This window comes from Cynocephalus volans, chromosome 2, assembly GCF_027409185.1.
Source record: "Cynocephalus volans isolate mCynVol1 chromosome 2, mCynVol1.pri, whole genome shotgun sequence".
Classification (NCBI taxonomy): domain Eukaryota; kingdom Metazoa; phylum Chordata; class Mammalia; order Dermoptera; family Cynocephalidae; genus Cynocephalus; species Cynocephalus volans.
Window position 1 is genome coordinate 151,678,050 of NC_084461.1, and position 25,683 is coordinate 151,703,732.

Consider the following 25,683-nt stretch of genomic DNA (forward strand, 5'->3'; position numbering starts at 1 on the left):
CTTTTAACATAGAATAGGCATTCTGTTGATCCCAAAGAAACTCTTAACACACACAACCAGGACACAGAATTTCAGAAATGGTCAAGTCCTCATTTTATGGATGGGAACTTGAGGATTAAAGAGGTAAAGTGGCTTGCCTGAGGTCCTACTGCTAACTCCCATTCCACTGCACCAGGATGGACGGCTGTCCTCCAAATTCAGAACCTGGCATGGTGGGTGGAGTCGCCACTTTACTTGACTCTCATGGGACTTTGATCTCAGGAATCTTTTCCAGCTGATGTCCATGAGCACTGCTGAGACATGAACTCAGAAACAAATCTCTGGAAGCCAGTAGCCATAGCAGGAACTGGACGGTTCCCACAGACACCCCAGGACCAGGGCAGGGAGGAGTTGTGGGAGGCCCCACCCACCTCTGTTTCTGCCCAGCTGGTTTGGCAGCTCTGTCTTCCCCAGAGTGAGAGCCACTCTATCAGAGTGGTTGTGTGCTGCATCCAAGGGATCAGGGCTGAGGATGGGGGAATCCTTCAGACCCAGAAGACCATGCTCTGACTGAAAGTCCTGCCTGAAGGCCAGAAGGACTTGCCCTAGCAGAGCCTGAACTGCTGCCTGGTAAGGGAACTGCTGGCCCCTCCCGGTGCTTGGAGAGATGGGAGGGAAGGAGATCCAAACGCCAGCCCTGCTGGGAGCGGGGTGGAGGGAGGTGGGGAGGAAGGGGACAAGGCCCAGAATTTGCTAAGCACCTAATTTGCATCGGATCTTACCACTGTATGAACCATTGAACCATTGATACTATCACGTTTTACGTGGAGGAAACTAAGCATCAGGGAGAAGTAGTACCATGAAGCAAGCTGAGATTAGAGCCCCTTCTGTGTGACACTAGAGCCACCATTGTTCACCCCTGTGCTTCCAACCATCCAAGAGCAGCAGACACAGGGCACACCATGCATGGCTACCTTCTGTGATTTTCTTAGGGAAGACTCATGGCAGTAATGCCTTTCCTCACCTTAACCTAATTTGGGCTCCACTCCTGCTTTCCAGCAAATTCTGTCTATGCTGAAGTGACTGGGGACAGGGAAACAGTGCCTGAGTAGGAAGGAGGCTGGAGTGTGACAAATTTGGACTTCACAGTATTTATGTGACAGAGATTCTGGGAACGGAAGTGGAAACCGCACATATATGAATGACCTCTGCTTCTCAGAGCCAGCCCAGAAGAAGGTGCCGTCAGCCACTTAGGTGGCCCTAATCTCCTTGTCCTTGTCTGACCTTGTCCTTCCTGAGGTGGTGCCTTTCAGCTCACGCTGTGGTGGCAGCTTGGTGTATATTAGAAAGAGTGGGAGCTTTGGGTTCTCGTAGTTATAGTGGGATCACTGAATTCCCATGGAAGACCCAGAAGGCAGAGGAGAATGAAAACTAATGTTTATTGAGTGCTTTCTATTCCGATTTGCCCAATGGGAAAACTGAGGTTCTGAGAGGTTAAATGACTCCTGTATATCTGAATCCAAAGCTCAAGCTCTCCTCTATTGTGAAAGGAGGGCTCTTGGCCAGGGTCCCCTCAGGATAGGGTAAGAGTGCATAGGCTACCTCTACTCGGGAGCCTCCTGGGACCTCCTGAGTACCGTGTCCCCAGCAGACATGGAGGACTAGATGGCTCCAGCCAGAATCTCCGTGTTGCATCTGTGAGGACAACCCTCAAGATACTGCCCCCTGGTGGCTCAGTGCACTTCTTGGCTAAATGCCACTCCCAGTATCTGTATCAGAACTGATGGCCTGAGCCTGCATTCAGGCTGGCAGATACATAAATATCCACTTAATGACTGGCTCCTCTGCCACACGGGGTGATGGCACTAGCTGCACTCGCCTCTTGTGCCACGCTGTGGATGGTATGGGTTTGGCGTGAGGACAGAATTAAGAGGAATCCTAGATGCAGGGCAAAGAACAGGGACCTGGAAAACATAGATTCAGTCCATGGCCACTTAATTGCTGTGTGACCTCAGCCAAATCCCTTCACAAATCTGAGATTCGACTCTAAAAACTAATACCGACTGGACCAGACGGTCATGAGAATTAAATGAAATTATGCACTGGACCTGGCACCTAGCACACAGTGGGCATTTACAAGGCTTTCCCCACTTCTCTTTTCTTCCACTGTAAAATGAGGCATACTCAGCCACCTAACCAGAGCAAACAGGGTAGGATGGGATCACATTTCTGGTTCTAGCCTGGGCAAAACTGCTCAGAGCATGAGACGCCTTTGGAGAGGTTCAGAGGCCCAGGCCCCAACATTCTCTCTTCCTAACAGAGAAAAACACTATTCAAAAGGAGTCTTAGAGCTGAAGATGAGATGATTCCCCAACTTACTTGATCAAGGGAAGTTTCCTATAGGAGGAGAAAGAATTGAGGAATATCCCCAAATGAGAATTGAGATAATTCAGGCCAGACTAGGAAGAAGTTGCAGATGGCCACGAGTTGGGGGAAGAGGCTGAGAACAAGTGGGTAGGAGAGTGCTCATGGGTGAACGTCCACATCTTTGTCCAACATCTGCAGGGCCCCCACCCTCCTTTGTCCATCTGGCTGAAGCAACACGTTCTTCAAGAATCAAATGACCTTCTCTGTGACTTATATCCTGGTACATGCTTCCCCAATGGAAGTGACCACTCACTTCCTTTGCACGCCAAGTATCTTCTTTCCTCTGCTCCTGTTATATGATGGTTACAGAGGACATAGGTTCAGAGCTTACACATCTCTCTCCCCCACTAGATGGGGGCTCTGGTGGGGCCTCACATGTGTCTGGTTCACTTGAGGAGTTTGTTAAACCTTTAGAAAATTGAATAATGGGATGGAGGGCATGGGAGCCACTCCTTGGATCCCTTTAAACTTGATGCTGGGGACAGGGGGAAGGACAGGTATTGGGCAGATGAACTAAAGGAAGAAAGTGTGAATATGATCATTGATGGTTTGATAATGTTGATTTTATAGCTGGTATATTTGATGAGTGAGAAGGAAAGGGCTGAAGTAGAGAAACATGACCGTGCAGAATTATTAGAGCTTACTTACGTGCAAAGATGTTCCTCACTGATCTTTTAACAGTAAAAACTCTAGAAATAACTTAGCATTCATAAATGGGACATGTGTTATATAAATGTTGGTGCATTCATATTATGAGATGCCTTGCAGCCATAGAATGAAAGAGGCAGATCTATGTGAACTGACATGGGAAGGGTCAGATTTGGGGAGAGAGCATATTTCATGGTCCAGTGATTAAGAGGACTTAGGTCAGATTGCTTGGATTCAATTCTGCCTGGCTATATAGCCTTGGGAACGTTTCTTATCCTCTCTAAGACAGTTTCATCATCTGTAAAATGAGGGGATGAGAGTAACTGCTTCAAAGAGTTGTGAGGATTCCAGATATGCTTAGCACAAGGAAGCATGCATTAAGTATTCAATAAATGTTTGCTATTATTGTTAAGTGGAAAAAGGTAAATAGCAAAAAGAATGCATGATGCATGCTGTTGCCCCAATTTTGCTTTTTAATTTTTTTCTTCATGCAAGGATATGTGTGTATATAAGTATATATGTGCACATGAAACAACTGCTACAAGTGATTATTTCTGAGGTATGAGACTACAGAGAAAAAATGAGGGAGGACTTACATTTTTTTGTCTTATTTAGTTTTTTAAATAAACTTTATGTTTTTAGAGCCACAGCAAAATTGAGCCCCCCACACACGTACAGCGTCCCCTATTACCAACATTCCACAGCAGAGGGGTACATTTGTTACAGTCAATGAACCTACACTGACACATCATTGGGACGTACATTTTAACTTTATACATTTCTGTCTTGTTTTCAGTTCTACAATGAGCATGTATTGGTTTTGTAAGTAAAACAATAGTAGTTAATGAATGACTGGGTCACACCTTCAGCTCCAGAATATCCAGAGTCCAGAAAGTGGCCTGGTTCACAAAGGTTACCACAGAGAAGGGAATGATCCCCCTCGGGCTTCCTGGGAAAGGGGGTTCAGCCTGAAACCCCCCGTTCTGCATCACTAGCATGATGGGCACAGTCTGGCCTGCCTGGCTGCTTCCTGCTCTCTCAGAGAGACAACCAACAGCAGCTCCCAAATCTGGGGAGGCCAAGCCCTCGGGCCATGCCCGCTTGCCGATCCTCATGCACATGCCAGCTGCAGAGCACCCAGGGACCAGGTCTGAAAGGCCATGACATTAGCAAGTATCCTCAGGCCAACTAAGGTACAAGCCCTAGCCAGTTCTGAAGGAAGAGAATAGTGGGGGTGAGGCAGCCAGCCCTGGATTCTAAGTCTCCTCTGGCATTCACTAGCACGGAGTCCTTTCCATGAGCCTCTGTGTCCTCTTTGCACAAAGTTATTGTGAGAATTAAGTGAGAAGATCTATAAGAAAGGACCTAACACATTACTTGGCACATGGGAGATTCTCAGGAGGTTTTTGTTCACTGTCTATACCACCTGCCTCACAGGCCTAGACCCTGGGATAAGTAAGAAAATGTCTGGTTTGGTTAGGGTGAGAGTAGAGTTGGGGGTGTCCTCCATGGCAAAGTCAGGACAAGGACAGTTTTAGGGCTCCCCAGTATGCAGACCAGGATAGACTGGCTGCATTTCTGGTGCTGTTGAGCCACTCTCTAAACAAGGTCTCATCCTTTATTTGGGGTGGATAAAAAACATAATCCTCCAAAATGATGTCATTCCTGGAGGTCACAAAAGGTACAGAAGAGGCTGCTCCCATGCATGTTGAGAAAATGCGGTGCCTGCTGACCCACTGGAGAGAGAAGCGGGCTGGGAGAGGTGAGCCCTTTGGATCATCTGACTCTCACCTCACGCCTGTGTTTCCCCAGGTGATTCCTACTTCACCCCCTCTGTGTGTGAACAGCTCCTGAACATGAGCTACAGTCTCCATTTGACCTTCATGTATCTGAGTCTCTTAGCTCAAAGGTGAGCTTGGCTACCCCAAAATGGCCTTCGTCTGAATTGCTTGGTTATGGGCATGTGGTGGGAGGAGTGGCTTCTGTTCCTACTCACCCATGGCTAGGAAAACTTAGTCCATTCCCTTCCCTGAACCACCTGAACAATAAAACTTCCTACCATTTGTTCTATTTAGAGAATGATGGACAAACCCCCTGTGTTTTTTGAGAAGAAACATGGAGAACTCCTGAATTATGATGACATTTTGATCTATGGCAAAGGGGTAATAAAATGGAGATGCTAACTCAGCAGCTGAAAATTAAGAGATTTCTTTTTTGGAAAGTTACCATTGGTGCATGGGCACAACACACACACACACATATGCAAACACAGGCTCTAGTGTCTGTGTGCATGTTTACTCACACATAAACGAGCATGTACTACAAAACCCATTTTCTTTTCCAGGATGTGCATCCAGGGGAATCAGTTTAACATCGAGGTCAGCAGAAGTGACAAGCTTTCCCTGCCTGGCTTTGAGAACCTCACAGCAGGATATAACAAATTTCTCAGACCCAATTTTGGTGGTAGGTTATCCTTTGCATCCAGGCCATCAATTCAAAATGACAGGAACAGAGATGATACACAGTAGAGGGTTTCAGGAGGTTTTAGTTGACTCCATTTTCTGATCTGCAGCCTATTCAAGGATTGGCAGTGACAGATGAGGACAGATGCCAATTGATTTTTCAGGTTACCTTGAAGAAAGCACTTTGCCTCTCTACCTGCAAGATAAAGAAATGCTCTTCCCCACTGAGGAGGTTGCAAGAGTCTCCTAACACCCTCCTGCACACTGTCTTCCTTCTGCCAGCATCATTATTCAAGGAACTCACCATGTGCCACCAGGACTACCCCACCTAGTCTTCCTGCCTCCAGCCTGCCCCTCTCAACTAACTCCCCACCTGCCATCTGGATGATCCTCTTGGGTCATTTGCCTGCTCAGAGCACTTGCATGCACCCAGCATCTTCTCTAAGTCCAGGCACACCACTTCTTTCTCAGGCCAGCCTCTATCTGTTCCATTCTCATCCTCCCCAATTCCTCCCTCTGCACCTCCCACAATGCTCCACAGTGTGCCCCAAGTGCTCCCTGAGGTCCTCGGTCTCCCCAGCTTTTGCACATTTGCAGAAACTGTTTATCTCCCTGGAATTGCTTCTTCCAACTGGACTCCCTGGAAAAATCCCAATTCTCCTTCATGTCTCAGAGCAAAGGCTACCTCTTCTGAGAAGGCTTCCCTGATTCCGCCAGGCCCCATCCCCTTTCTTCACACTTTATTTTGAACATACCTCCAAATCATAGCCATTACCCTGTTAAACAATAACTGATTTATGTCTGTCTCAGCTCTAGGCTGCAGCCCCTTGGAGGAGTCTTGCTTCATTTACCTCACTAACCCCAGCAGAAGCTCAATGCTTGACATATAACAAGCTGTTAATTAATATTTGTTGAAAGAATGAGGCGAGGAGGGAGGGAATGTGATCAATTACATACCTCTTTACAGCAGAAAGTAATAGAAAGAGCCTTGGAGTTGAACAAACCTGGGTTTAGCTCCTAGGTCTAGTGCTTTGCAAGTACCTTAGCTTTCTGAGCCTCAGTTTCCCTTTCTGTAAAATGCAGACATCCCACCTAACCCACAAGGAGGACTGAATGAGGTGAAGTGTGTCAACACGAAGCACAGTACCTGCATATTAGCAGGGTGCAGTCTATATTAATCCCTTTCTCTCCCTGCTCCTCCCTCCAGAAGATAAAATTCTCCGGTCAGATCTACTATTAGTGTGTTAGTCCGGACCCTCTGAGGATCTTCAAGATATTTATTGGGACAATCTCTAGGAGGGAAAATGGAACAGGAAGAGAAGGAAGCTGGATGAGTTGTCAGACCACAATGCAGGTCTCGCCCAGGGGAAGGAGAGAAGGAAGGAAGGATGGTTGGAAGGGTCTTAGATGGCAGTGCAGTTCTCAATGTGTTTGGACAGGCCACCAGGGAATCCTTGAGCCATGGGAGGGGTTGCCCATCAGAGGAGTCTCCCGTCTCTTTGCCTGCCAGGAACAGACCTGCCTTAGCTCCCTGCCGTGCCCAGTTACTGGTTGGCCACAGCCATGGGAAACATGGCCTCAGAGCAAGTGTGATAACAGATTCCAGAGCACCGCAGCTGGGGCTTTCCGTCAATTACACCCCCTCAGCTGAAGATTTGACAGTCGCATTTTCCCGGCCACACAATTAGAATTTGAGATTTTTGAGTTAAGGAACCTAGAAAGGCTTCAACATCTTCTGGTTTTGCCAGGTCCTGTTAAATACTAATGGCAAACATGTGAGTCTGTGTACTTGGATAGGTCCACTCAACAATTTCTCTTGCCTCTAAAACCCTAAACAATTAAGCCAGGACACTGCCCTTCTTGTTTGTGTGCTTACTAGCCAACGAGATGCGGCATCCTCGAGCATAAGTGTTCATTCTGAGAACAAGGATCCTGGAGTGGACCTAAGGAGATATAAGGCCCAGAACCACCTGAAGTGAAAATGGGGTAAGGGGTCCTCAGTCAAAAAGAGGGGAAGGCACATACCCTCACCCCTTGTTTTGTGCCTTTTGGCACTCTGCCTCCTAAAGGAACCTACACTTGCATGGCAGCCTGAAGGCCTATGGAGGGGCCATTGCTCTTTGTAATGTCTGTGCACCAGCTTCTAGGACCCTGAGGTCCTTACAAGACAAGACCTCCATAGGATTTTTCAGGGAAAAAGCTGGACAGAGCAAAGGTTTGCAAGCAGGCACTAAGTGAGCACTCCCCAGGAACTGACTTTGACCTCTTTCCTAGGAGAAAGCTGCCCTCTGGTGGCACAGCTTACTTTAATAACTCAAGGGGAAGAAAGAGCAAGCTCTGGTCCATAAAAAAGCCAGCTGAGGCAAGGCCTGGATTAGACCATAGAGAAACAAACTAAACAAAAAAACAATGGGATGGAACTCGTGTGTTTTCCATTCTCCGCATTCTACACTAAGGGCAACTAACACTGGCCAACTACCCACTGTGTTCAGGCACTTAAAATAGATGTTATAACCTTCCCAACCCAATTCTCAGTGGTAGGTACTTGTCTTAACAAGTACTTGCTATAACAGAATGCCTGAGTTTGGGTAATTTATAATGAGCAGAAATTTATTGGCTCACAGTTCTGGAGGCTGGGAAGTGCAAGATTGAGGGGCAGCATCTAGCGAGGGCCTTTTTGCTGCATCATCACATGGAGAAAGGTGGGAGGGTGAGAGAGAAGGAAAAGGGGGCCGAACTGGCCCTTTTATTATTCACCAGTCCCACCCATGATGGTGGAGCCCTCATGGCCTAATCAATATTTAAAGTCCCACCTCTCAATACTATTATAATGGCAATTAAATGTCAATTTGAAGAGGACAAATATCAAACAATAGCAGGTAACAAACTGTAGCACAGAGAAGGTTAGGAATTTGTTCAAGGTCACAAGGCTATTAAATGGCAGGCATGGAATTTAAACACCTCTCTCTGACTCCAAGCTTCTCTTTGGTGCTGTACCTTGCTGCCTGGAGGAGCAGAGAGCCACTTAGCACACACCCCTTCAGCACTCAAACATCTCCCCTTTTCCACCAGGTATGAATGCACAATTATTTTTTAATCGCATTGGCTTTAAAAGTCCATTTCCAAATTCCTATCTACATTCTATGGCTTGGTTTTCCTTAGATTAATAATTAGGTTGCTTTGTCTGACTCCTACCGATTAGGCGTTTTTAAGCTTCTTTTGAATTCCACCTCTCCTGTTCCCGGTTAAGGCATTGTCACCATTCCCTGAGGCACCTCCACTACCTACCACAAGTGAATAAATACTATTGCATCTATTATCCTGCTGAGCGCAGTTGGTCCTTATGGAAGAGAGGGGGAAGGGAAGGAAAATGCTACTTATTGAGTGCCTGTTACGTAACAGACACAGTGCTGGGAGTTTTATGCAGATAACCACATATGAGCACTTTCTGGAAATGCTGGGCAGGCACTTCACACACATTCCCATTTGCCACCTCCCAGAAAGAAGCTGTCATACACCTAATCTCATTTAACCATATCCATGACCCTATGATGTCATTAGTATTATCTCCACCTGCAGGTGAGAAAACTGCAGCTCTGAAAGTTCCAGTAACTTTTCCCAAATTGCAGAGCTGCGATCTAAATTCACATTTCTCAGACTCGGGGGCTTTTCTTCCACATCAGTCTAAGCTTCCCTGCCTGGCCTGGCTTCTGAGAAACATGGCTCCAACATCTCGCTCTCTAGAGTTAAGACTGGCTCCCTCTGGAGTTTGATCCATCTGCCAAGACTCCAGGATCGAGGCCTAATAGAACCTGTACATAGAACCAAGTGGGGAAGGTTCCAGAATTCTAAGTAGCTTAGTCTTCCAGGAGAGTAAAGGAAGAGGAGGAATGTGTCAGGAGGTGAGCATGAACTTGGCTATGAGCAGTCTTGAATGCCATCTGGTGGTAAATTTACTTAGTCAAGGGGATGCAGGAGACATCTGTGCACAATTAGATGACCAAATCTCTGTTACATTCCTAAATGATTAGTGCCTTGAAAGTTCCGTAGGAAAAATCCTCCATGTAAAAAGTAGCAAATATCTCACCACTATGTTCTTTAAAATATGCACTAATTAATACAGTGTGGTCTCTCATGTATTAAGATATTGGTGCACATTTTTCATATAAAAAGGAGGCACACTATACACAAGGGTTATTCCTGAGAGGGGGAAGATAGAAATTAACCTTTTACTTTTTATACTTCTAGATCGTTTAAATTTTTTTAACAAGCGAGAACCACTACTTTTGTAATTTTTAGAGTTTTTTTAATACATTAATGTAGTCTCAGGAAATCTTATATTTGTTTTTCTGTGTAAGTTTTTCCAGTTTTTTCTTCCTTCTTAGGAGAACCAGTTCAGATAGCGCTGACTCTGGACGTTGCGAGTATTTCTAGTATTTCAGAGAGTAACATGGTGAGTGGTGTCCCTTTGTGTTCTACCCAAGGAGTCCCTCTCCTCATATTTAATAGGGATACAATCTCTAGCTACTCAAAAGCAGACAAGAAAGACTTACAGCCCTCCTCCATTTGGAGTGGCAGAAGCTCGAGACCTAGCCCCAAAATCAAGACAGTACAAGATTCATGTAAATGGATTTTCTGAATATCAGGAAGAAAATGGATTCACAGGCCATATATTAGTCCATTTCTGTTGCTTATAACAGAATACCTGAAACTGGGTAATTTATAAAAAAATGAAATTTATTTCTTACAGTTTTGGAGGCTGAGAAGTCCACAGTCCAGGGAACACATCGGGTGAGGGCCATTTTCTTGGTTGTGACTCTCCATGGCAATGCAGGGTATCACATGGCAAGAATGAGCTAAGCAAGAGAGAGCTAAGCTTCTCACTTGATCTCCCTGTCAAGTCATCATAACATTATCCATGACCACCCATTAAACCATCAATAGATTAATCCATCCATGAGGGTATAGTCCTCATGATCTAATCAACTCTTAAAGGCCCCACCTTTTAATTACCATAATAGGACTTCCCACCTTCTTAACACTGTTACAATGGAGTTGTTTCCAGTGAGTTTTGGGGGACATTCAATCCACAACAGACCAGGAAACAAGAAACCCGAAAATGAAGTGGGTGCATTTGGTGAGGGATAAAAATTGGGAAAAAGAAGACCAGTGTAACGTAGGATCCTGGCTATCGTATGGTCCTTCATAGAGAAGGAGAAAAGCTGATGAAACTGTCAATCAAATCATTGCTTTGAATGACCCTCTCACTTAAGAGAACACATTAAGGGCTGACCTGTGGCTCACTTGGGAGAGTGTGGTGCTGGTAACACCAAGGCCACGGGTTTGTATCCCTATGTAGGGATGGCCGGTTAGCTCACTTGGGAGAGTGTGATGCTGACAACACCAAGTCAAGGGTTAAGATCCCCTTACCAGTCATCTTAAAAAAAAAAAAAAATGGGAGAGTGTGGTGCTAATAAAGACTAGTTCAAACTAAAGGCAGTTTGCTAAGAGGGCCCACTGTGCATTCCATGTAAATCTTGGACAACTTGGATACTTATCCACCCCAAACCAATGATTTGGTAGCACCTTTGTGATCTAGGGCAATGTGAGCTTTCATGCGAAGTAAGTTAAGGCCCTGAACGTGGGTTTCCCTTTCAGCAGTAGGAATTATTATCTAGAATCAATAGGCAGTTTGGTCTCTTATTGCTATAGGGCACTACCCCAAGACATAGCACTATTCACCAATGTCTGAGTGATCTTGATCTAAGTGCAAGTGGGGAGGAGAATAAAGTTTGCCTCTTCTTCTTCTGTTTTTGGACTCTTTTTCCCCCTCACCACTCTGTGCCCATCCATTTCCATCCCTTGCCTCCCCCTCAGGACTACACAGCCACCATATACCTCCGACAGCGCTGGATGGACCAGCGGCTGGTGTTTGAAGGCAACAAGAGCTTCACTCTGGATGCCCGCCTTGTGGAGTTCCTCTGGGTGCCAGATACTTATATTGTGGAGTCCAAGAAATCCTTCCTCCATGAAGTCACTGTGGGAAACAGGCTCATCCGCCTCTTCTCCAACGGCACGGTTCTATATGCTCTCAGGTAAGTGCACACCTGTGACCTCAGGGTTGGAGGGGAAGCAGCTGGAAGAAAAGACACAGATGCATCTTAGGTGGTTGTGTTCAGCACTAAAATAGCCACTTTGAGTCTCCATATTTCTCATGTGCCTGTCTTATTAGATCCTTGTCCTCATAACAGAAGGCCTCTCTCTGTTTTCAGTCTGACTCAACAGCATCAACCGAACACCTGCTCTGGGTCAGGCTCTGCACTGGACACTGATGATACAGAGCTGAATAAGACATTGTCCTGTCCTCAAGGACACAGACATGTAAATAGAGGAAGTCCTGGGTGCTAGGACCAAAACTGGAGAATAGGTTAGTGTTTTGGGGGTGATATTAGATGATGCTTTTACAGGATTGTGAGCTGAGTCTTAAAGGGTAAAAGGAAGTTAGCAAGGGAAGAAGTGAGGGCAACAGCAAGAGCAGAGAGGCACATTTAAAGAACTTTCCTCTCCTGAGGCTTAGTGGAGCTGAGATAGCTCCAGAACACATCTCTTCCTGGCTGAGTCATTTTTGTACAGACAGAAGATCAGGGTGCAGTGCCCCAAAGCCTCTGTCACCTGCAGCCATGGGCTCTACTTTTGCCCCCTCCCCAGATCCTTGAGGCCGAAAGTTTCTTCCACCCAATTGTTCAGGTAGGTGCTGGTTGACTGAAACAGGAAAGGTGCTTCCTTGGTGCTGCAGGAGGCAGCCCAACAGTCAGAGGACTCATTCTGTGCAAGGACTGTGCATACCTAAGGCTCCCAGAGGCTATGGGGAGGAGGCTGGGAACCAAATATTCACATGGCTGATCTTTAATCCCAAGGAAGAGTCTGAAGTTATAAAACAAGCACTGAACTAACCAATAAATGGGATTTCTGGACACTCCTCAGCAGCACTGATTTTTGCAAAGACCAGCTTGAATCTCAACTCTTTCAAGAAGCCTAACTAGACCTCTCCTTTGACCTTAACTCCAATCAACATTAATGTCCCTTTTCCCCATGTCCCCACAGCACGTGTATGCATGTGTGTGCACACACGTGCATACATTTCCATCTTTCTGTATTATGGCTCACAGCACGAGTCTCGTGTAAGAATTACAAAGAATGGGTGATGGTTTAATAGCCTTGCTCTATAGTCAGATGGATTTGAGTGAAAGTCCCTGCTCTGTCCTTTAACAGTTCTGTGACCTTAGGCAAGTTACTTCACTCTCTGAGCCTCAGTTTCCTCAGCAGCAAAATGAGAATAATAATATTTCTTACCTAGTAGAACTGTTCAAAGGGGTCATGCTTGCGAAGCACTCAGCCCCGGAGAGTGACTCACAGTAAGTAACCAGGAAATAGTAACTGTTGTTATTCTGTCTCCCCTAAGGGAGTGTATCTTCCTCAAGGTGGACACCATGCTATAATCACCTCCACTTCTCCAAGCTCCTAGCACAGTGCTTAATAAAAAAGCATGCTTAATAAAAATGTGTGATACTGAACAAACAGAAAGATAAAGGCCCATCAGTTGGAATCTCCACCGTGAGGGCTTACCTGACATTGTATTGAGCATCTCTGGGTGTGGATCCCCAAGAGCCATGGTATCTGGTGCCCTCTACTTTCTCTGCATTTGAGTCTCCCTGAGGAGACAGGACCTGTGAGAAGACCACAGCCAGGAGACCTGGGCTCCAGTCCCGGCTCAGCCACTCAAAACTGCGTGAATGTAAGCAAGTCTCTAAGTCTTCTGTCAAACTGTGACAATAGTGTCAACGATCATTGTTCCATCCCCGCACGAGATTGTCATGAAAATTAAATTTGAAAGCTAGATGCAAAAGCATCTCAAATAAGCCAATGAGTGAATTTGTCCTGCAATACTGTTGTAAATTTTGCTTCTGATTTACCAACATTCCTACTTACTCCACTCTGGATCCAGGTTTGAGTCTCATAGGCATTTAGCACAGAAAACCTCAAGGATGCTTTGGATGTAGGCTCCAAGCCACATATTCACTGTAAGAGTCCAAGTGAAAGTCTTCTCAGAGTGGCCCTTGGAAAGAAATGTAGACTTTCTATAGCTTCCTCATGACACTCTTTTTGAACTCTTTTTGAATTTTTTCTTTCTTAGAATCACAACGACTGTTGCATGTAACATGGATCTATCTAAATACCCCATGGACACACAGACTTGCAAGTTGCAGCTAGAAAGCTGTGAGTATATATCCTGTGGTCCCTAAGATGATTTTCCTGGGTGACTTAGATGTGTGTATTCATGAAGAGTGTCCTGTACAGAGTGACTTTTCTTTTCTCAATGTGAATTCCCAGTGGATTCAGCCCTTTTGATTGAACTTCCAGACAGATTTAGAGATTCCTCAAAGAAAAATACTCCAACATTTCATCTTTTGAGGAGAATCATTGTACATAAGTACCAAATATCTCCACCTGCGAGTGGACAAGGCAACTGAAGGAGATGCTTTAATGCAGTTACTGGTCTAGACCAGGGGTCAGCAAACTACAACCCACCTGTCAAATACAGCCCACCATCTGTTTCTATAAATAAAGTTGCACTAGAGCACAGCCATGCCCATTCATTTATGTATTGTCTGTGGCTGCTTTCATACTGCAATAGCAGAATTGAGTATTTGTGACAGAGACAGTTTGGCTCGCAAAGCCTAAAATTTTAACATTCTTCTTTGCTGCAAATGTTCTAAGAGCCTCTAATAAGATAATTCCATGTGAAATTTCAAGAAGAAGTTGTAACATTTTCCAAACTTATTTAACCATGGAATCTTGTTTCATGAGTATTTTGTAGGACAACTGTTTTACAGAAAACATTTTGGTGAAAATTGATCTAGACTAGCCCTGATTCCTAAACTTATAACATCCTATTTATGCCATCTGTCTGGCTACTAATTCTCAAAGGGTCTACGATTCCAGGTGAGTTCTTCATGAATCACTCTATAGCCATGATCTTCACCCACCTACCCACCCTCACTTCACCAAGATCAAATCAGCCACCAGTCCCTAGAGAAGCTGATGAGGAGGTCATAGGCCTTTCATCAGTATCCCTTTCATTGGTCAGCAAATATGCCTGGGGCTACTCTTTTGGTTCTACAAAGCCCCAAAAGCTTTCTTTTCTCTTTTTTATACTGAAGAGCCTTCTGGTTACTAGAAAAGCTTCACTAGCCATAGCAGAGGAAGTAGATAGGCTAGGGGGGAAAACTTCTAAGAAAGGCCAGCCTGTGGCTCACTTGGGAGAGTGTAGTGCAGATAACACCAAGGCCACAGGTTCGGATCCCTATATAGGGATGGCCGGTTAGCTCACTTCAGAGAGCATGGTGCTGACAACACCAAGTCAAGGGTTAAGATCCCCTTACCGGTCATCTTTTAAAAAAAAAAAAAAAAGCTTCTAAGAGGAGGTAGCAATATGTGTTATATGACCTCAGTCTGCTGTGGCCCTTGTCTCCTCACCCAGACAACTTTTTCATTAACAATAGTAACAATAAAAATAATAACAAATGCTCTTTTCCTGATAAATACTATTGTATCCATTTACCAATTGCTAACTACGTGCCAGGCACTCTACTAGATACTTTCCAAACAATTCTATGATGTAAATACTGTTTTTCCCACCTTACAGTTAAAGAAGTTAATTGGCAAAGAGCCACAAAAATGTTTATGTTGTGTAATGATAAAATAAATAAAACAAGATATATTAAAAGAAAAAGAACAGAAATTGAGGCTCATTATGGTTTGGTAACTTTCCCGAGGCAATACAGTAAATAAGGAGCAACACTGGGACTTGAACCCAGGTAGAGTGAACCCAAAGTCCAAAGGTCTCCTAACTCTAACTGCTCCTCCACTAGACTGGACAATCACATAGGGATTTTGTTCCAGTGATTTGTTCGTGATCTGAATGGTATATTTTTCCTGAGTATACCACAAAGCACTTTTAAACAGTAATATGCGGATAATGAAAAGCTTTTAATAACTCCTTTCCAGTTTCTCCAGTGCTTGCTTATTATCATCATTTTTCCCCAAATTGAGTAACCACATGATACTTGTATTGGATTCCTCAAATCTTGCCAGAATGTTAAACTGAATTACAATGTGATTACCACGCAGTGGTCCCAACCATATTCTTGTTCCAGTTCCTTTCCATTACTTAGTACTAAGGCCAGTGTTTTTCCTTTCCTGTGTGTCCTAAGGAAAGTCTTTTGTGGCATTTCAATACCTTAGTTCTACATATTGTCCCACTAAAGTCTCCAGCTAGTCTGGATGGCTGGTTGACATCCATTTGTCTGTCCTCACTTAAATGCATCCAATGCCTCCATTCAGCAACTAAATGACTATTCTGCGTAGTCACTGTGGTAGATGCTTGCAATACAAAGATAAAAACAATGTTCCAGTCTTCAAGTCTACAGTCTAACAGAGAGGACAGGACTTTAAATAATTATGACAGAATAAATGATAACAATAAAAAGTAATGGTATTATTGAAGACTGGGGGAGTCAGAGGTTTCCTAAGAGAAGTGTCACCTGAAATGAGACATGGGGGATCAGCTGGAATCATGCAAGAGGACTCGGAATCTACTAAGACACGAAAGCAAGAAGGAACACAGCAAAGGTTAGAAATGGCAAATATGCAAAGCAGTTATTGACGTGTATCACACAACTGCTTCCAACTTTTAGAAGAAATTACTTGATATATACAAGTAAAAAGCTTTAATACAGTAACGCCAGTAAATGGGCATCTAAACTATAATCTGGGTATTTGCTTCTGATGAGGAATGAGGATTTACTCGTAGTTGATGTGTGTCAGATAAATTCCCTGGTGCTGTGGATTGATTGAGTTGTGTCCCCAAAAGTTCATATATTAGAAGCTTAATTCCCACTGTAACTATTGAGGGTGGGAAATCCTATTAAGGTAATTGAAATGTGGGGCCTTGAAGAGGTGATTAGATTGTAGGACCATGCAGTAGTGAACAGATCAATAATGGTGGTCAGGGACATGGTTCTTTAAAAGGAGAGTACATGAAAATCTCCCTCTCTCTGCTCCACCATTTCTGCCATGTGAGACCCCTGGATCACTGTTGCCACCACCAAGACTTTCACCAGATGTATTCCCTTTACCACTTACAGCCTCCAAAACAGTAAGCAATAAATTTTTTTTCTGTATAAATCACCCAGTTTCACTATTTATGTTATAAGCAACAGAAACAGACTAATACATCTGGCATTGTTAAATAATCTCCATTGTTCCTTGGTATACCACTCTGAAATGCTCACCAAACTTGAGCACCTGTGATAGGAAAACAATGCCAAGGTATTATTTATTAAGTCATCAAAGCATGGCTTGTGGGAGTAGGGAGAAAACTATAGTCATGTTCTGAAGACTAGTAGGCACTCCTTACATAAGGACACAAGTGAGCGACATCCGAGAAACACAACCATTGTTAGGCAGAAGACATTTTTCAGAAGTAGACATTTAATTAAAGACTCAGACAGATAGATTAATTATCTTATTGATTAAATGCATGGAAAACCTTCTTGAAGCAGTGCAGCTATTTGATGGCAGAATAAAGCCTGAAGTTTCCAAAAAGAGAACTCATTTTCAGCCTCACGTGGCAAAAGTAATTGCCCTCTCTGTGTCGTGGCTGGGCTTGTCTCAAATCCCAGGAGCGAAATTCTCCTGGAGACTTCAGCACTCTGCTTGCACAAACACTATCCCCAGTGAGCAAAGGAAGATTGCACTAAGTGTTTGTTAGCAGTTATTTGGGCACAGAACCTTCACTAAGGATTTTTTCTAAACACCATCCCTGGAAGAGAATTGATACCATCCACAATTTCTCATATCCACCCAGGGACAGAGAAGCAATAATGTAATGATTGCGAGAATTTACAAGTTGTAAAAGAAAAGTGTACAAGTAGGAACTTGTACTACTCACTTTTACAGATTTTTTTTCCTTTGGGATTATAGGCCTTCTTGGACAGCTACCTTCAGTACATTTTGGGTGCTTGATTCCAAGGGAAAGCCCACAGACAATTTTTACCTGGAAATCCCTTAAGAGCTCGTAACTATATTTCTCTGCCCTATGAAGGGAGAGATAACTCCTGTTAGACAATGGATGCCATAAGCTGAGACTTAACAGAATGTTAGTCCCAACACTGGCATCCCATTTCCCGGTAGCCTTTGAAAATGAAGGCATTATAGTTTTGTGTTTAAGATCACAGGCACTAGAATCACTGGGCTTTTCCTATCACTAGATGTATAACTTTGGGTGAGTAGTTAACTTCTCTGGACCTCAGTTTTCTCATCAGTAAAGTGGGAATAATAACAGAACTTAACTCAAAGAGTTGTTTTTTAACAGCTTTATTGAGGTATATTTCACATACAATAAAATTCAGCTGTTTTAAGTGTACGATTCACAGATTTTTAGAAAAGTTACTGAGTTGTGCAACTATTGCCACATGCCATTGTTAGAACATTTTCATCACTCCAAAGAAACATTTTTATCACCTTCATGCCCATTTGCAGTCACTCCCCATTGCTACCACCAGCTCACAGGCAACCACTAATCTACTTTCTGTCTTTATAAATTTGCCTTTTATGGATATTTCATGTAAATGGAATCAATACAAATAGAATACAATACAAGTGCACATTTGTGGACTTTTGTATCTGGCTTCTTTCACTTAGCTTAACGTTTTTGAGGTTCATGCATGCAGCAAGTATCAGTACTTCATTCCTTTCTATTGCTGAGTAGTATTTTTTAACATATACACACACACATATACGCATATAATATGTACACATATATGTCTATATTTTATTTATTTATTCACCATTTGATGGACATTTGATTTGTTTCCACCGTTGGCTATTATGAATAATGCTGCTATGAACATTTGTGTGTAAGTCTTTGTGTGGACACGAGTTCATTTCTCTTGGGCAGATACCTAGGAGTGGAATGTGGGATCAAATGGTAAATTTACATTCAAGTTTTTAAGAAACTGCCAAACTGTTACTGTTTTCCAAAGTGGTTGTACCGTTTTACATTCCCACCAGTAACATTCCAGCTTTTCCATGTTCCCTCCATTTGTTATTGTCTGTCTTTTTTTATTATAGTCATTCTAAGGAGTGTGAGGTGATATCTTACTGTGGTTTTGATTTTGATTTCCCTAATGACTAGTGATGTTGAGCATCTTTTTATGTGTTATTAACCATTCATATATCTTCTCAAGGAGACGTTTTGATGAGTAAATGACATGGTAATGTTGTAAAGCACTTAGAAATGTAACTGTGTACTAAATGATAGACATTATTATTATCATCACCCATAGGCTTTGAAATTAAACTTTTCTGAGGTACAATACTTCCTTTGTTTCTTGCTTGCCTTCTTATCCAGACAAAAAATTATGCAACCTCTCTGTATCTGAGAGTTTTCATGAATGAAGTGGGAAGGTCATTATTGTTCCTCAATTCTAAGGAACAGCATTTACTGAATAATAACATTTTAGGAAAAAATGTATAAGCTCTAATTTACATATATAAATCAACTGTCAGATCCATCTCAATTTCAGAAAATGTAAAAAAATAAAAAAGTTCATCTTAGAATTGAAGAAATGTAGTAACGCCTACCTTGCAAGTTTACAAGAACATCAGCAACATAATGTATAAAGGCATTTATTAACATAAGTGCTTACTTAAAGGTAACTTCTCACTATCATCAACTATATTAGTAAAATTGCTTTGAGATTTATCAAACTTACGTCTATGGATGTCAATACAGCAGCTGGCTGCAGGTTTTTTGTTTTTGTTGCTGCATTTATGCCAATGTGGAAATATGAACAGATCAGTTCTAAAGTCCTTGGAAGCACTGTCAGAGCTGTTAGACAGTTCCAAAAGGCAATATCTAGCCTAGGCCTTTGGGTGTTCATGGATAAGTATTCGATAATTATCACTTAAATAATGAAGGAGGCCACTTCTAAGGTTTATCATCTACCAGGTCTATACAATGCATAGCATATGACCAATTCTCAATTGATGGCAAATAGTCCTAGCAGTTTGGTGCATTCTGAATAGACACCAAAACTACCTTTGAGCAATCACACCAAGTTTTGCATAGAATCATCCTTGGACTTACCATCATCAAGATGGAGCTCAAGCTGTCTCAGACTAGTTCAATCTATAATACTCATGCACTAACCAAGCCTTCATTTTATTTGCCAGGGGGCTATGATGGAAATGACGTGGAGTTCACCTGGCTCAGAGGGAACGACTCCGTGCGTGGGCTAGAAAACCTGCGGCTGGCTCAATACACCATACAACAGTATTTCACCTTAGTCACCAGAACCCAACAGGAGACAGGTAACTCGTGTGACAAACTGCACAAAATAAAAATAACCAAACCAAGGTGGAGAGCTGCCCTCTGAGTCAGAAATGTCATCTCTTCTCCACTTTACCCCTTTGGGGTCCAGTAGAGGTGGCTGGGTGGGGGAGGAAGGGTGGGGAGTAGGGTTTGGGCTTGGCACGTCTATGTATTTCACAGTATTGAAATGGTCCACTGAGGAGCACACGTCTGGATCAGTTCTGAAGCCTAAAACTATCTATCTCCAGATATTTTCTAATAATTGCTCAAATTACGTGCCTCTTTCATGCATAAAATGTACTCATATTTCTAACTGGGGCGTTGGTTCTCTGCCACTAAAGAATAAAAATAAGATAGCTCACAGGTGAAGAAGACAGCAGCAGCACCCAACAAGATTACAAACATTCCGATTATTGCAACTTGGCAGGAGGAATTTCTTGTTCGCGTCATTTACCAGAGTTGGATCTCTTAGTCTATGGTGTTTTTAGATAGATATTTTCCAAAACATGTGATTTTATACATAAGCAGTTGGCATTTTCTTCTCACTTCCTTGTGATAATATTAAGAATGCTTATTCTCATTAACATTTGCACCCTGGAAAAATTGCTAAGTATTTTAGTTGATCCTACGTGACATTAAAAATCATATGTACACCGTGATCATGACTACATAAAAATTAGAAACTGAAGGCTATGCATGGAGAAAAGACTGGAAGGAAAGTTAACTGTTTCCCACTTTTCTTTTTTTTCCAAAATTTAAGTAATTAGCATGTATTACTATCATAATGGACAAATAAATACACTTTATATTTTAAAAACAAGTTTGTAAATTAGGATTATCCTGTCATAATTCAACAAAGCTGGATTCTCAACTTGAGTTCATGCAAAAAATGGCTTCAGTTTTCAGAATTATTTAAGTCCAGGCAGCACATACCTACTTTAGATACACAAGAGTGTTGTTATTTACTTAAATATTAATTCTAAATGCTTTTTGAAATATTGACTTTCCAAATCAAGAAAATAAAGCAGGGAGTAGAGGCCAATAGCACATCCCTGGACCAAAGGGCAAAAGACATGGTTTTTAATCTTGCTTCTAACATCAACTACAGGTCCTTATTCAAGTCACTAAAAGTCCCAGTACCTCAATTTCTCCACCAATAAGGTAAAATAATAACCAATCTCTAGAATCCCATCAGGCTCTGAAAGTACATATTTTTATGCTATACTATATTTCTCCAGTAATGTATGTGCTGTTTTAGCTATTTAATGATATAATTTTATTTATTTATTTTACTATTATGATTTTACTTTATTTCCTACATGGTCAAACTGGGTCATCCTTGGAGATGCCCTTGAACCAGTAAAGGCTGGGGCCATCGGAGTGGATGGACTTGAAGCAGGTTATCAGGGATCCCCTAGTATTCCTATTCCTGCATTTGATAGCCAGGCTTGGGTTGGACTGTTTCTCAACCTTTTGTCCCACTTATTTAATGATATAATTTTAAATGCCTGGCTTTAATTTGCAGGTGGGACGGTGTTGGGTCTGCTCTTATCCACTATTCTGTTTTGTCCTCTACTCCTCTCTAAGCTAAATGTCTCCTGTTCCCAGAGGATAACCTCTTCACCCTTCCATCCAGCCTAATGCTGGCTGCTACTGCTCTGTCTCTATTTGCTCACCTCCCCTTAATAGAAGCACTGCAGGAGCATAGGTTGGTACTCTAACCCATAGGCATATGTTTTAGGCTACAGGAGCTTATTTGCCATACAGAATTCTATTAATGGCAGCTCTCTGTTCCTTACATTTCCCACATTTAGAATATATTGATAGTTTCCTAAGGATGGCCCTGAAGTACCATAAAATCTGAGATGCCTCTGAAATCATCAAAAATTAAATTATATTTAATAGATATATTTGGCCTATTCCATAGCATTCGTGAAAAATGGATAGTCACGGGTGGTTTTCATTAAATAGGTATTAATTGAACAACTTTGGAGTGCAGAACTGAAAGATCCAGGGTTTGCCCCCAATGGGCTTGCTGTCTAGTGAGGTAGATGCCAAGGACACAAGTAGTTACGATGCTGTAGGAATGCTGTGATAGAAAAAGGCACAAGAAAAGAACGTGAGCAGGGGGAAAAGTGCCCCCTCAAAATTCCATTCTATGCAACAGCAATTTCTTTTGTGGAAACCGTAATGACAGTTCATAATTAACTAGATTTTGGTGAATAACAGTGGGCTTAAAGAGAACATAGCTAAGCTAGACATCCCATAGGGAAACACTCTATGTGAACAGACACAATTTCCTATCTCTTATTTACCCTGTCAGGAAATTACACAAGACTGGTCTTGCAATTTGAACTTCGGAGGAATGTCCTGTATTTCATTTTGGAAACCTATGTTCCTTCTACTTTCCTGGTGGTGTTATCCTGGCTTTCGTTTTGGATCTCCCTTGACTCAGTTCCTGCGAGAACATGCATTGGTAAGCAGCTCCAACAGGAGATTTCTGAGACCTGGGTTATCATGTTCTTTTTTTTTTTTTTTTTTTTTCTTTCTTCCTTCTACTGTTGTTTACATTGACATTCACAGAGCAGTTCCAGGAGTTGGTTTCTTGAGAGATTCTTTTACAGGGAGAGAAAGAGAAACGGAGAGTCAGAGATGGAGAATTAGAGACAGAGAGAGACTATGTTAGGAATAGCACACTTTTTAAACTTATGTATTACAGTGACAGGTAAGGGGATATTGTGATTAGATGGTCTTTTGTCAGTTATTTCGCGTACTGGTCATTCCCCCTCCAAGGAGAAGACAGAGGTGAAACATTTAGAAAACCACATCACCCGGTCCGACCCCGTGGTGCGGCGCTGGGAGCGCCGAGGCTGCAGGTTCGGATCCTATATAGGGATGGCCGGTCTGCTCACTGGCTGAGCGCGGTGCACCAAGCCAAGGGTTACGATCCCCTTACCGGTCACAAAAAAAAGAAAGAAAACCACATCACCCATATTTGTACGAAATGGACAAATCAACCCTGGAAGGTCACAGGTTTTTCAAAATGAGATATGTTCCATTTCTGAGTTCTGTCCTCACCCTGCCATGCGTGAATGGAGACTCTCTGTCAGGTAATGGTAATTAACTGGCCGCCAATATGGCAACACTTTCTGACTGTTTTCCCAGGAGTGACCACCGTGTTATCAATGACCACATTGATGATTGGGTCCCGCACTTCTCTTCCCAACACCAACTGCTTCATAAAGGCCATTGATGTGTACCTGGGGATCTGCTTTAGCTTCGTGTTTGGGGCCTTACTGGAATACGCAGTTGCTCACTACAGCTCCTTACAGCAGATGGCAGCCAAAGATAGGGTAAGAATTTTGAGGGCCCTGTATGTGATCCATCACTTGAGCCATGTGCTGGTCTGTAGAGATGAGGGGGACCTGGTTCCTGTACCCCAGTGATTTTCTTTATTGACTTTGTTCCAATGAGTCTCATCCTTGTTCAGGTGTATGCATCTGGAAGTCATGGTGCCCCTTGAAAAAGACCACTCTTTTCACCAAATACAATGGAATATTAATATGTTTAATTTCCCAGCATAAAATAACTATGCTATCTGTATGCAACACAAAATCACAACCACAAGAACAAGCATCCATGAAAATTCAATATCAGACCAAACATGATCAGCTGCTAATAAGTTTCAGATTAATATGCATTTACTCTTTAATTATTTTGTTAACATTCTTGTATTCTTAAATTACCGAAGTAATGGCTTACTGAAAAATGTGTGGAAAAAGTTAAATTGTGACAAATTTCTTGGTTAGCACCTTTTTCTGCTAATTGGGAAATACTGCCATTATTTGATTTAGCAGTGGAACATCATGGTCCAGCTCTCTGAATAATAATAAAGGCTATTATTTATCTAGCATTTACATGTGCCAGACACAGCAACAAGATTTTTGCAAATATTATATCATTTAAAACGCTCATAACAACTCAGTGAGGTTGTTATTTCCATTTTTATAGTTGTGGAATCTGAGGAACAAGAAGAGTAAGTGACTTATCCCAGGGGATACAGACAGTAAGATGTAGAGCTGGGACTCCAACCTAAATCTGCTTGGCTCCAAAGTCTGACACATCTGTTATTCCCACTTGTGGTGGGCAATGGGCCATGCTCTATTATTCATTATAGGGCCCATGGAACCCTAGGGTTATTTGGAAGCCAGATTTGATAGATATTGGCATACTAAAGTTCATGCTATCAAGCAAGAAACTGGTAGGGATTTAATTCAGTAGGGGTCCTATAAGGTACCAGGACCACCCAAGGTCTAATAGTGAGGAAATGAAGAATCAGAATAGCCAAAAGACCTGGTTGCTTTTTCCCTTTGTTTGGCTATTGTGAGCAATGTTTCACACAGTCATATTTTCCAAGCACCAAAGGCAGCTGATCATGTGTGCCAGCCAACGAAGAGTATGGATTTCATTTATTTTTCTTCCTGTGGGCTTCCTCAAAAGGAAAGAAGGAAGTTTAATTACTCCCCCCAAAATCTGGATTTGCTAGATTGGCAAAAATGGGGTTGGAGAATTAACTGAGATCCTCCACTAAAAACACCAGAATGCACTTCTTTTGGTGTGTGCATAGTAATAGCTGCATTACGGAGGACTTGCTGTGTTCCAAACTTCTAGCAACATCTCCTTCAATCCACTCTAAAACCCAATGAAATGGGTACCATTATTATCCCAATTTTACTGTTAAGGAATCTGCCACTCAGAGAGGTGAGGTAACTCATTCAATACCCCACACCTACTAAGTGGCTTGGCCAAGTCATTCTCTATGACTTCACTACACTCCCCACATTCTGTGTCTCCCCAGCCATGTTGGAGAATAGCAATTCCCTGGAATCACAGGTAGCATCACTATTTCCGTTGTGCGGCAAAGACCTCAAGATACAGCTGATTTCTCTTATTTCTCATAACCAGTTACTCTCTTCAAACACTAGATGCTTTACATCATTGATACCATGTAATCTTCCCATCTCAAATAGGTATTAATATCATCACCATTTTGCAGGCAAGGAAATTGAGTCTTAAAGGGATTAAGGTGACTAAAGTTTCACAATAGTGAGAGGCAGAATGGGATTTGAACCCAAGTCTGCTAACTTCAAAGCCATTTGGCATTTAGCACACTGCTCTGAATATCTAGAGCAGGCAATGGTTATTCTTCCCATCATACATGCTGATCACCTATGGATAGTTGCCTACAGACAGGATAACAGGACTCCACATCTGGCTTACTAGCCCGTTTCTGAGACTCACAATGCCACTCTCTATTAAACCTAATTATTCAATACTTGAGCCTCTAAACTTTTCATTAGCTCATTACCTACTTATTTGTTTTGTTGAGTCAAGTCTTATAAGCTAACTGCATTGTCTGTGAACTAGGGGACAGCAAAGGAAGTGGAAGAAGTCAATATCACTAACATCATCAACAGCTCCATCTCCAACTTTAAACGCAAGATCAGCTTTGCCAGCATTGAAATTTCCGGTGATAACGTCGACTATAGTGACTTGACAATGAAAACCAGTGACAAGTTCAAGTTTGTTTTTCGAGATAAGATGGGCAGAATTGTTGATTACTTCACAATTCAAAACCCCAGTAACGTTGATCGATATTCCAAATTACTGTTTCCTTTGATTTTTATGTTAGCCAATGTATTTTACTGGGCATACTACATGTATTTTTGA

General features: G+C 42.5%; 1 protein-coding gene across 2 annotated transcripts; it reads left to right on the forward strand.

The window, feature by feature from the left end:
- Positions 1-4,910: 4,910 nt before the first annotated feature.
- GABRP (gamma-aminobutyric acid type A receptor subunit pi) lies at positions 4,911-25,683 on the forward strand. Of its 2 annotated transcripts, XM_063088086.1 has the most exons (9): positions 4,911-4,963; positions 5,399-5,517; positions 9,902-9,969; positions 11,394-11,611; positions 13,711-13,793; positions 19,815-19,952; positions 22,277-22,429; positions 23,119-23,306; positions 25,381-25,683. In XM_063088086.1, the coding sequence occupies exons 1-9, from the start codon at positions 4,911-4,913 to the stop codon at positions 25,681-25,683; spliced, it is 1,323 nt and encodes a 440-aa protein (XP_062944156.1). The 2 variants fall into 2 exon arrangements, with proteins under 2 accessions (XP_062944156.1, XP_062944158.1); XM_063088088.1 differs by lacking the exon at positions 23,119-23,306 and having other exon boundaries at positions 25,381-25,418.